General features: G+C 41.2%; 2 protein-coding genes across 2 annotated transcripts; both read right to left on the bottom strand.

The window, feature by feature from the left end:
- Positions 1-9873: 9873 nt before the first annotated feature.
- Positions 9874-10854, bottom strand: LOC137018590 (trace amine-associated receptor 13c-like). Its single transcript, XM_067383259.1, has one exon. The coding sequence runs from the start codon at positions 10852-10854 to the stop codon at positions 9874-9876; it is 981 nt and encodes a 326-aa protein (XP_067239360.1).
- Positions 10855-11716: 862 nt separating this feature from the next.
- On the bottom strand, positions 11717-12697 carry LOC137018589 (trace amine-associated receptor 13c-like). Its single transcript, XM_067383258.1, has one exon. It carries the CDS (start codon positions 12695-12697, stop codon positions 11717-11719), a length of 981 nt encoding a protein of 326 aa, XP_067239359.1.
- Positions 12698-13017: the final 320 nt, after the last annotated feature.

The raw sequence follows: 13017 nt of genomic DNA, 5'->3' as shown, positions 1-13017 counted from the left end.
GGCTACGAGAAAATTTTCAGGCAAGAAAAAAATATCGCCTTATAATCAATCTGATCAAAGTGAGTCAGCAGCCATATCACCCTGTAGCCCAAGACTGGTTGCCCACTGAAGCTAAGCTGGGCTGAGTCTGGTTAGTACCTGGATGGGAGACCTCCTGGGAAAACTAGGTTGCTGCTGGAAGAGGTGTTAGTGAGGCCAGCAGGGGGTGCTCACCCTGTGGTCTGTGTGGGTCCTAACACCCCAGTATAGTGATGGGGATACTATACTGACAAAAAGCACTGTCCTTCGGATGAGACGTTAAACCGAGGTCCTGACTCTCTGTGGTCATTAAAAATCCCAGGATGTCCTTCGAAAAGAGTAGGGGTGTAACCCCGACATCCTGGCCAAACTTGCCCATTGGCCTCTGTTCATCATGGCCTCCTAATCATCCCTATACACTGATTGGCTTCCTCACTCTGTCTCCTCTCTACCAATAAGCTGGTGTGTGGTGGGCGTTCTGGCGCAATATGGCTGCAGTCGCATCATCCAGGTGGATGCTGCACATTGGTGGTGGTTGAGGAGATTTCCCCTTCAATATGTAAAGCGCTTTGAGTGCCCAGAAAAGCGCTATATAAATGTAAGGATTATTATTATTATTATTATTATTATTATTATAATCTGTCAGCTCTGCATAATTTCCCATTCCCAAGGATAAATAGCTTGATTCCACTCGATGAATTCTCTCTCAAATACCACGACATAGATCATGCAATTGATATAAAATTATAAAAGTTGTGGGTCACCCCGCTTGGCTTGGGTGCGCTGGCATGAGAAATTCTATTTCACCGTTCGCTTAACATACGGATGCAAAAGCAGCCCCAAAATTTTCGACATGTTATCAGAAGCCGTCTGCTGGATTTTGTCAAACAATTAAGCAATTCCTCACCTCATTCACCTGCTAGACAATTTTCTAATCTTTTGGCACCCAATGCGATCTGAGCTGCTCATATCTTCCCAGTTCAAAAAGTTATTTCAGAACTTGGAATTCTCATTGCCCAGGAAAAAACAATGGTTCCCACCACATCCATCAAATTCCTTGGAATTAACTTGGATTCCATAAAATACCAGACTTCCCTGCCCAAGGAAAAAAATGATAGGATAATTCTTGTCTCTTCTACCCTCCTAGACAGTACAAATTGTTCAAAATGCAAACTCAAGTTCCTGCTCGGCCAATTAAAATTCGCCATGCACATCATTCCACAAGGCCGCCCTTTCATCACGCTTTTCCTCTCACTCGCCTCTTTGGTTCACATGCTAGAGGACTTAATTTCCATAACTCAGGCGTGCCGTGATGAACTTAGGTTATGGATAACATTCCTTAAACAGTGGAATGGCCTATCTTTTTCTATAATAATCTCGTCTCTTCCCCCATGGATATCCAGCTGTTCACAGATGCAGAAGGATGCTGGTTTGCGTCTCCATGGCCCCCCCAATTTCAGGACAGATCACAGTCTTCAGCACTATTTGAGTTCTACCCTCTTGAAGTAGCAACCTTCTTGTGGGGGAAGAATGGACTGCTAGCAGTATTTAGTGCTTTGCGACAACGAAGCAAGAGTCCAGTGCATTAATAAAGGCCGTTCCAATTCACTCGCTCTGATGCCATTTTTAAGACGTCTAATCTGGATCTCAGCATTCAACCAATTTATCATAATTGCCAAACATGTCCCCGGGTCAGAAAACCAAATTGCTGACTCTCTGTCTCGCTTTCTGTTCCAGGGCGCTGGCTCCAGAGGCGGACCAATTCCCAACTCCAGTACTTCACTTTCAGAACTTATATTCCCGTAACTCACCCGTTGAAACCCCTCCTCGATGCGTCGCTCGACACAATCTTCCAAGTCAAGTCAAGTCAAGTCAAATTTTTTTATATAGCGCTTTTACAATTGGTAATTGTTCAAAGCAGCTTTACATATTAGAAGCACAGAAAAAGGGAAGTGGTTAATAATAAGCTGTACAACCAAGCGTGGTAATATGTAACATATACAAGATGGTGCTACATTAAGCCAATGTCGGCTGACTCCCAGGGGTGGAAAAAAACCCCTAGGAGAAAAACCCAGCGTGCTAGCACTGGGAAAAAAGTCCTAGGAGGGAAAAAAACCCTTGGAAGATATATATATAATATATGTAAATGGATATGGAGATCAAAATCTGAATTATACATTTTTATTATAGAGATTAAAAATAGATTATATATAAATATATGTAAGCGGATACGGGGATTAAAAATCTGAATTATAGATGCTTCCAGAACTGGGTCTGTAGGCCCATTGTCTCCTGGGCTACGTTGTAGTCAGGTCCAGACACAGGTTCTCCATCTGATCTGGATACGGCCTGAATCCAGCACCCGGCAAACCTCAGGATAAGCAGAGAGACAGATATTAGCGGAGATGCCATTCTTATTCTGATGTACAGGTATATCTAGTGTTATAGGAAATGTTCTCGGTTCCGGCCGACCTAAATATTGCAGCGTAACAATCCTTTAACGGATTTGAAAAATGTTAATGTATTGATAATGTGTTATGTGTATGCAAGAGCAAAGAGATGTGTTTTTAGTCTAGATTTAAACTGACAGAGTGTGTCTGCTTCCCGAACAATGCTAGGAAGATTGTTCCAGAGTTTAGGTGCTAAATAGGAAAAGGATCTGCCGCCTTCAGTTGATTTTGATATTCTGGGTATTATCAACTGGCCTGAATTCTGAGATCGCAATAAACGTGAAGGACTATAATGCACCAAGAGCTCACTTAGATACTGGGGAGCTAAACCATTTAGAGCTTTATAAGTAAGTAGCTTTATAAGTCCAAGCAGTTTCCCCCAGGAAACTCCAATTCTATCTGACAGCATGGAAATGTTTTAAAGCATTCCATTTTTCACATACACCGTTCCCTGATTTCTCTCTCCTTTCAATCACCTCTTTCATCTCCTATCTCAACAGTGTCAAAGGCCTCCAAGTCGGGTCCATCAAAGGCTACCTGAGCGGCATCCAATTTTTTTCACAAATTGATGTACGGCACTCCCTCCACTGAGATAAATAATTCACAACCCCCCCTCCTAATCAAAGGGATTCAACAATCCCAACCTATAATGCTACACATTCTCGCAAAATGCATTCATACTCTCTGCTCAGGCTACCGGCCTCTCAATACTGCCTGCACGCTCGACACTGTTTATTCTAGCCTTTTTTGATTTTCTTAGATGCTCAGAACTCGCTATCACTTCCCAATTCGATACGAAAATCCACCACACCATCTTAAGGCCAGAACACACCAAGCCAACACCGACGAACTAGTGGCGACGAAAGCAGACTGTGGGGATGGCTCACGTCAGCAGCATCTGTGTCCAAAGTTGTCCTGACACACCAAACCAACACTAAACAGCCGATGGCCAAGTAGCACATCAGTTCAGCCTGCGTGAGATGAAATGCCTTTCCAAATCAGCAGGTGGCAGTAGCTGAACAGCCAATTAGAATGATTAGATGGCCAGACAGACTGACAAGCTCCGACACTGATTCAACATTTCGAATCGGCCGAAAAAAAGCAGAGGGGGACCAACTTCAGCTGATGGTGTAGAACACACTGAGAAAACTTAGTCGGCCGTTACATGCTTTTGGTTTCAAAAGCACCTCAAATACATTCTTCAACAGTCAGGCATCCCAGCAAAAAAATACTCCAGTCACTCTTTCCACTTTGGGGCAGCAACCTTGGCAGCCCAATAAGGCCTTCCCCAGCAGCAGATCCAAGCTCTCGGAAGATGGTCCTCAGATGCATTGGATGCAGCAAGAGCCCACCCTGTCATGCATAGGTTTTCTCTTTCTCCTTCCAGCGAGTATTTATCTCACAGCGGACACCACAAGAGCTCTCCCGGTAGAGCTTCCATGTTTTCTCTTTTCTCCATCTGGCGAGGCTTACCCATCCAATGCAGTGAGTCTTGATCTCCCGTCGGATGCAGCAAGAGTCCTCCCAGCCATGCATAGGTTTTCTCTGTCTCTGTCCAGCAAGTGTTGAACTCACAGCTCACAGTCACTGAACGTGTATGGGTTGATGATGTACAAGTTTTCATGCGTGCATCCATTTTTAATGCATCTTCACTGTCATACACTCTGACATACATGACAGCTGAGATACCACAGTGTGACATGAGGATCATGTTCGTACAGCCTGACAAGCAACAATTGTAAAGGACTATAAATCACACAGTATGCTCCCGGGTTAATGTGAATAAGTTAAGGATCAAGAGCCCAAATAAAGCAAGCGATCCACGTAATGGTGACTTTATTATTTTCAATAAAACATCACCATCTAAACCTCTGACAATTCTCAATAATAACTTTTGTATGTAAGAAATAGTCAAACTGGATTGTTAAAAGTGAAGATGCTGAGATCATGAGAGATCTGATTGTGTTTAACTCCCTCAGGTCGGTGGTGATGCTGGCGAGACAACCAAGTTTTTTTTTCTAATCAGTGTGAAAGAGACTCAAAATACTCCATCAATGTTGCACATACAATTAAGAGCTATACACCATTTTTATCTGTGGAATATCTTCTTTTATTTGTGTACACTCATAGTAAAAACAAAATGTTATGCTTTTTGCAAAATAATGAAAACTAACATGATGCGTGAATGAAGTCCAATCTGATAGTTCTCAGCAGGGACGTGCACAGGGGGGTTGCTCAGGTTGCCCGGGCAACTGCCCATATGCCCTTCTCGACTCACGTTGCCCTTCCGAGGTGGGAAAAAATAAATAAAAATATCGTACAATGGATGCAGAATTTCACGTAGGCCTAGATAAAAAAAATCGCAAAGCCTCATTCACTTCCATATTCGGGCACCCGTCCGAAAGTGAAAGTCAGTAGGGGAAGGGCAAACTCTGTTTATGTGGCTGCAGCGCTGCACGCGACCGGCACCTGAGCTGAGCCTGCATGAGCACTAGAAGGAGATTGTCGGGTGAGACGACTTAACGTTGTCGGAAAGGTGAGTAAGGTTATAATCTTTAACGAAAACGAACGAAAAAAACGAAAACTAGGTGGGAAAAAACATTGTCGTTAACTGAAATAAAAATAAAAACGAGGCATTAAAAAAAAAAAAAAACGATAACTAACCAAAACTGTAATGTGTGTTTGGCAAAACTAACTAAAATAAAATTAAATTATAGATTAAATGTCCTTAGTTTTCGTCTTTGTCAATGTCTTTCATGAAGCAAACGTTCAGCTGCATTTCATTTCCCTGCGTCTCTCAATCACGCGTCTCTCTCACATACTCGCGCGCGCACCGCGCCTCCATGAGAACGAGTGTTGGAAGCAAGTTCGCGAAAGGTTGGTATCTCGTGAAAACCTTTACACAATCACACATTAAAAAGTGGTATAAAATATTTTTAATTCTGAATATAATTTTGTCAGTGTGTTAATGTCGACCCGAGAAGCGATTGCTACTTTAGAAAGTTAACTAGACGCAAGTTTGAGGTAAAATGCACTTGGGTTGTCGATGTCAAAACACTATTTAAGCTGTGATTCAAGTAAGGAATAATTGACGACGGCCGTTGAATTATTAGAAAAATAATGCACACCTGAGGTGGTGATTCGGTCACGACTCGAAGCGGAGTCAATTATTCCGCTTATACCAACGGTTACCACACCCCAAGACATCGATCCGATGATATATTTAAAGGGATTTGTTCGGTTTTTGTACTTAATCGCTATTGTGGGTAGGACTATTTCTTCCGCATCTCATGGTATTCTCAGTCCTTCATATAGCCCGTGATTTTTTGGGGGGTGTTGCCCTTTTTTTAGGTCAGAGCAACTGCCCCTCAAAATTCCTGTGCACGTCCCTGGTTCTCAGAAAATGAACTATAACTTAGTGAATACTAATCACAAAAAAATTAGACTTCTGTCTAAAAAATATTGAAATGTCAGTTTTTAAATTGTGTAAGTCAAATCGAAAACAAAAATTCTGTGTTTGTGTAATCTGTATGAAAAGAGAGCCATGTCAGAAGTCCGTGATTCAGCTCATTATCCGCTAATGCGGCCACACCCACGGAGCCAGTGCTATTCAGAGGCAAATACTGAGGTAATGCATGCATACATCGTCTCAATTGTGTATTTATTGTCTTGAAAAGTGTTTATCTGGATGCTAAAGCCATGGTTAGCGACCTCTAGAAGACATGCCGGTAGTTCATGGTTCCTGTTCTTCTTTAGATAAATTTGTGGACTAAAGGTGCACAGAGCGCCCTCCGGCTGCAAGTATGAATTGAAAACACAGTATCCAACGCTCATAGTAATGACAATAAATATTGAATAAATATTATTCCTCTGTATGGAAAATTGACATAAACATATGAGAATCCATCAATATTTCTCCAAATGTGCATGCTTTTAAGCTAAAAGCCTATATGAAATGCCATAGAGGTAACATAACTGTTCAGACACTTTGCATCACAGAAATGCATTATATTTTAAATAATATAATAGAATACCATTATTTTAAATTGTAATAATAATTCACAGTATTGCTGTTTTTTCTGTATGTTTGATTTACACCATGATGAGCTTTGAGACATGATCAACAGAGGTTTTTTTTTACAGCCTACCTGTCTGAAAGAGCTCATTATTTATGCAGCTCATTAGAGCTCTTTATGTGATTCTTTTGTCTTAGGTGAGAATCACCTATTATTCATAATGATTCATGCCTCCACGCATACTGTGTTTCTTGACCAAAAATGTTTTAGAAAATTTAAATCTCTCTATTTTTCTATATGAACAAGCAGGCAGCACAATTGTTACCTCATTTTGAAGCAAAAACTCTAGTCTACAACTGTAACGAAGCGGGACTTAAGCAGAGATCCATGTGCAAGCTTTTATTCAAAGTGAGCATGGTCGTACAGGCTGGGTCGATCAATCAATCCATAAATGGCCATGACAGCAGTGGCTAGGCAGGGTCCCCACCCACAAGCTCCCCACCCTCAGGTACACTGCCCCCCCCAAAAAAGTTCTTGGGGATTTCAACGGGGTATGTTGCGGCCTCTTGGGCAAGGTGTTCAGGTGGTTCCGGCAGGGCCAGGCGTTCGGGTGGTGCCGGCAGGGCGAGACGCCTAGGTGGCGTTGGCAGGGCTAGGAGCTTGGATGGCGCCGGCAGGGCCAGGAGCTCGGGTGGTGCTAGCAGGGCAAGGAGTTCAGGTGGTGCTGGCAAGGCAGGGAGTTCAGGTGGCGCCGGCAGAGCGAGAAGCGCAGGTGGCGCCGGCAGGGCAAGGAGCGCAGGTGGCGCTGGCATCTTGTCCGTAGACACAGGCGATGCGGCCATCATGTCCGTAGACACAGGCGATGCGGCCATCTTGTCCGTAGACACAGGCGATGCGGTCATCTTGTCCGTAGACACAGGCGATGCGGCCATCTTGTCCGTAGACACAGGCGATGTGGCCCTCTTGTCCGTAGACACAGGCGATATGGCCCTCTTGTCCGTAGACACAGGCGATGTGGCCCTCTTGTCCGTAGACACAGGCGATGTGGCCCTCTTGTCCGTAGACACAGGCGAACTTGAGAGCGTTGCAACCGGAGTACTTGAGAGCGTCGCAACCGGTTGGTTTGAGTGCGAAGCGACCGCCGGGCTTGAGTGTAGTGTCCGGCAGGCTTGAGAGCGAAGCGTCCGGCTGGCTTGAGAGCGAAGTGTCCGGCTGGCTTGAGAGCGAAGCGCCCGTGGGTTTCGGAATGCCAGCTGCTTGTGCTGTAGTCAGTGGAGGATAATTCATGCTGGAACACAATCCTCTCCGCTCTCTGACAGGACCAGCGACGTGACGTGACTCTGGGCGATCAGTGGAGACGTGACGTTGCTCTGGGCGATCAGCGGAGACGTGACAATGCTCTGGGCAATCAGCGGAGACGTGACTTGGCTCTGGGCGATCAACGGAGACGTGACTTGGTTCAAGGTAATCAGTGCTGACCCGACTTGGTGTTGTTATTGTGGTGACCGCCATTTTGTGAGCGTCATCTGGCATGGCGGCCATTACACAACCAGACGAGGAATCGCGTTCCTCCGTGACACCCACAGTAAATGGAGAGCCAACAGTCAACAAAGCATAATCCAAAAAGTGACTGAGGGTGGAACGGGGTCCATTGCGAACTAATTGTTCTTTCAGTGGCTGGTTTACTCCATCACAAAAAAAGTCAATAAGTATGCAGTCCGGAAGATCAGAGAGGTAAGCAATGTCTAGATATTCCTGCACATATTCCTCTAACGAACGCGTGCCCTGCGTACTCCATAATAATAGTTGCATAATGTCCATACCTTGCAAATGCTCTCTGGGAAAGCTGCTGGATCGTGGTGGCGGCGAAGTCTTCTGTAACGAAGCGGGACTCAAGCAGAGATCCATGTGCAAGCTTTTATTCAAAGTGAGCATGGTCGTACAGGCTGGGTCGATCAGGGGCAAACAGGAACAGCAAGGAACAGGCAGAGTCGTAGTCAGAGTACAGGCAGAAGATCGAGGACAGGCAGATATCATTCACAGGACGGTAGACAAGGCAAGGGTCAGGACAGGCAGCAACGGGTCAATAACAGGGAACAGACAGTAATGGCAACAGACAGGCAGACAGGATATAAACGCTCAGAAATTACACCAGAGTAATCAAGACTTCGTGGTGAGGTGGTGTGTGTGTGAGTCTTTTATAGTCCTGGTAATGAGTATCAGCTGGGTGTGGTGATTAGTGTGGAGTTTGCATGGCTGTATGTGGCAACAGGTGATTGGTGGAGTGAGTGCATGTGATTATGGGAAATGGAGTCCGGAGTGAACAGGAACAGACTGTGATCGTGACAACAACCTCCAATACCCAGAAGTCTTGTGAACACAGAATTAATATATATTTTTTGGCTTTATTTCAGTGACTTAAGTTTGTTTTTTCAATAACCACATATAAACGTTATTCCTTCAAAAATACAAACATGTACATACATGTTCCTTACATATTATTGTAGCCTAGTTTGTGTTGAATACAGTGTAATGACAATTTTCCATTAATATGTTTATGAACAACTGAAAAAAGCACAAATGTCAGGGCATGTCAAAACTTCTCCAGGGCCTCAGAAATCCTCAGACCCCTAAGGGTTAATGTTCTGTTGTGAGTAAAAGGGTTTGTGTATTGTCTGAGTTTTGTGGGTCACCATTGTGCTGAAAGGTAAAGCCTAAATAAATAAATAAATAATGTTATGCTGCTTTTTGCTTTATATCAAAAGCAGTAACTGTGTAATCACTAATGCACTAATGACATTAGCTCATGCATTTTGCTATTGCTAGCTTTGGTTAACATTTTACAGTGACAATATTTAATCATGATAATTAAGGAAATATCTGTAAAAATAGTTTTTCTGTAAAATGTATAATGAAATTTTCTGTTAACATTTGTGCATTTTATTAAAATTAGGATATTTTACATGAATTGTTATGGTTTTTGTTTGGCAACCATAGCCGCCAGTCATTTGTTTAATATTTATTAATTTTGTTTGATGTTTAATATGACAAAATAATTTAGAATTTTATATATATATATATATATATATATATATATATATATATATATATATATATATATATATATATATATATATAGTATATATGAAAAACATGATAAAAAAGAGAAGAAACATTCTGTCTTACTTTCAATGACTTACTATGCTATTGGAGTCTGTTAAAAATGTCAAAGTGTGTTAAATATACTCTATCTCTGCAATAGTTGAGGAAATATTAGATGTTTTATACTCCATACCCATGTTTAATATGACAAAATGTAAAAAAATACATTGACCTAGACATGAAAAACATGATAAAGAGAAGAAACATACTGTCTTACATTCAGTGACTTACATCACATTCATCAGACAGGAGTCTTTATTAAACACTTTAAATGTGAACATTAATTTTAAGCTTTTCTGAAACCAGGGATAGAATAAGGCATAAATGATGGGATTAATGGTGGAGTTCAGGAAAAATAATATTACAGCAACATCTCTGACTAAAAACACGTCAGCATTACTATATGAAACCACTAAAGAACAAATATAATATGGCAGTAAACACAGAAGAAACACAAAGACCAGAATCCCCAGCAGCATCGCAGCTTTTCGCTCTGATTTGTCACTGACTCTGTTTTTAGAGGTGCTGTTGTGAACCTGAAGGGCTCTTATAGCAGTCACATGTTTCTTAGCAATGACAAAAACATGAGTGTATAATATTATGATGAGTGTACATGGCATAAGAAACACAACCAGGAGATCAATGAGGGATGAAACCTCATCTACAATAAAAACACATTCTCCTGGACATGTGACATCAGTGAAGTTTCCATTAATGAAGAGAAGAGTGAAGTTATAAAGGAGTGAAAACAGCCAGTTAAATAAAGTTGCAATGCAGATCACAGTGGGTGAGATTTTCTCAGAATAAATAAAAGGATAACTTAAAGCCAAAAAACGATCAACTGCGATTAGAGCCACAGTGTGAACAGACACGCTTGTTGCTTGAAAATTCACAAATTTTAAAGCAGAGCACATCACTGGTCCAAAAATCCAACAAGACTCAATGAGCCAAGACAAATTAAGTGGCATCACAAAAACTCCGACCAGCAGATCAGACACAGCCAAAGAGAGGATGAGGATGTTAGCAGGTGTGTGGAGCTGCTTGAAGTGACTAACAGAGATGATGACCAGCAGGTTTCCACACACGGTCAGAAGAGCCACAGCTGCTGCGGCCACATACAGAATCACATAGACAGATAAAGAAACAGATCTCACTGAACAGAAATATTCCTGACAGCCATCAGTTTGGTTCAATGCTGTGAGATTCATAATGAAGTACTTGGAAAAAACACCCAAACATAGTATTGTTCCCTTCAAATAAAGCTCTCCAACAGCTCTGAACTGCTCCTCACTGAAACACAGTCACTCCTGGAGGCTCAACAATAAAGACGTGCTACAATCTATGCTTCCTTTTTATACACTTGACATGTTGACTCTTTCCAAGACCGGCAGCATCAAGGGAGAAGAACATACAGCTGGGAGATCAACTGATTAATGTCACATACAATTCATACAAAACATTGGCTGAGTGGGCTTGTATGAAATGTATAAAATGAAAACAGTGAAAAAAATTAAATGTAAATATTATCAGCAAATAGTTCTGCAATATTGCTAGCTTTGGTTAACATTTTACAGTGACAATATTTAATCATGATAATTAAGGAAATATCTGTAAAAATAGCTTTTCTGTAAAACATATAATTAAATTTTCTGTTAACATTTTTGCATTTTATTCAAATTAGGATATTTTACATTATATTTTTAATGGTTTTTGTTTGGTAGCCATAACTGCCAGTCATTTGACTATTTTATTTATTTATTTATTTTTTACAGTGTAGGCATATTATATGTGCAAGGCCAATGTAATGTTTGTGACACATGAAGCAGCTATAATCTGGTGTTCACATTACAACATGTTAAACGACAACCCTTACAAGTCTGTCAAAAATGTCAATGTGTGTTAAATATACTCTATCTCTGCAATAATTGAGGAAATATTCAATAGATGTTTTATAGTCTAGACCCATGTTTAATATGACAAAATAATGTAGAAAAATACATTGACCTATAGACAAAGCATGAAAAACATGATAAAAAAAGAAAAGAAACATTCTGTCTTACATTTAATGACTTACATCACATTCATCAGACAGGAGTCTTTATTAAACACTTTAAATGTGAAAATTAATTTTAAGCTTTTCTGAAACCAGGGATAGAATAAGGCATAAATGATGGGATTAATGGTGGAGTTCAGGAAGAAAAATATTACAGCAACATCTCTGACATGAAACAAGTCATCATTACTGTACGGAATCACTAAAGAACAAATATAATATGGCAGTAAACACAGAAGAAACACAAAGACCAGAATCCCCAGCAGCATCGCAGCTTTTCGCTCTGATTTGTCACTGACTCTGTTTTTAGAGGTGCTATTGTGAACCTGAAGGGCTCTTATAGCAGTCACATGTTTCTTAACAATGACAAAAACACGAGTGTATAATATTATGATGAGTGTACATGGCACAAGAAACACAACCAGCAGATCAATGAGGGATGAAACCCCATTAATAATATAAACACATTTTCCTGGACATGTGACATCAGTGAAGTTTCCATTAATGAAGAGAAGAGTGAAGTTATAAAGGAGTGAAAACAGCCAGTTAAATAAAGTGACAATGCAGATCACAGTGGGTGAGATTTTCTCAGAGTAAAGGAAAGGTAAACGTAAAGCCAAAAACCGATCAACTGCGATTAGAGCCACAGTGTGAACAGACACGCTTGTTGCTAGAAAAGTCACAAAATTGAAAACCGAGCACATTGCTGTTCCAGAAATCCAACAAGACTCAATCAGCAAAATCAAGTGAAATGGTATCACAAAAAGTCCTGTAAGCAGATCAGACACAGCCAAAGAGAGGATGAGGATGTTAGCAGGTGTGTGGAGCTGCTTGAAGTGACTAACAGTGATGATGACCAGCAGGTTTCCACACACGGTCAGAAGAGCCACAGCTGCTGCGGCCACATACTGAATCACATAGACAGATAAAGAAACAGATCTCTCTGGACAGAAATATTCCTGACAGCCATCAGTTTGGTTCACTGCTGTGAGATTCATTCTGAAGTACTTGGAAGAAACATCAAAACAGAGTATTGTTCCCTGTTACTTTCTTCACGTAAAAAATAAATATAATAAAGATCTCTGAAGATGAAACTCAAGTCACTTCTGGGGGCTCCACAATACCAGATAAAAATGGGCTACAACTAACACTGCCTTTTATTCACTTGACATGTTGACTCTTTCCGAGACCGGCAGCATCAAGGGAGGAGAATATACAGCTGGGAGAACAACTGATTCTGATCATCAAGAAGAAAAGAGCTGAAGAGTATCATATAGAAATAAACGTGTGCTTGTATAAAGCATATTAAGTGTTCTTT

Source organism: Chanodichthys erythropterus, chromosome 4 (assembly GCF_024489055.1).
Source record: "Chanodichthys erythropterus isolate Z2021 chromosome 4, ASM2448905v1, whole genome shotgun sequence".
In the NCBI taxonomy this organism is placed as follows: Eukaryota; Metazoa; Chordata; class Actinopteri; order Cypriniformes; family Xenocyprididae; genus Chanodichthys; species Chanodichthys erythropterus.
The sequence above is the reverse complement of the archived record's forward strand: the minus strand, read 5'-3'. Positions and strand labels throughout refer to the sequence as shown.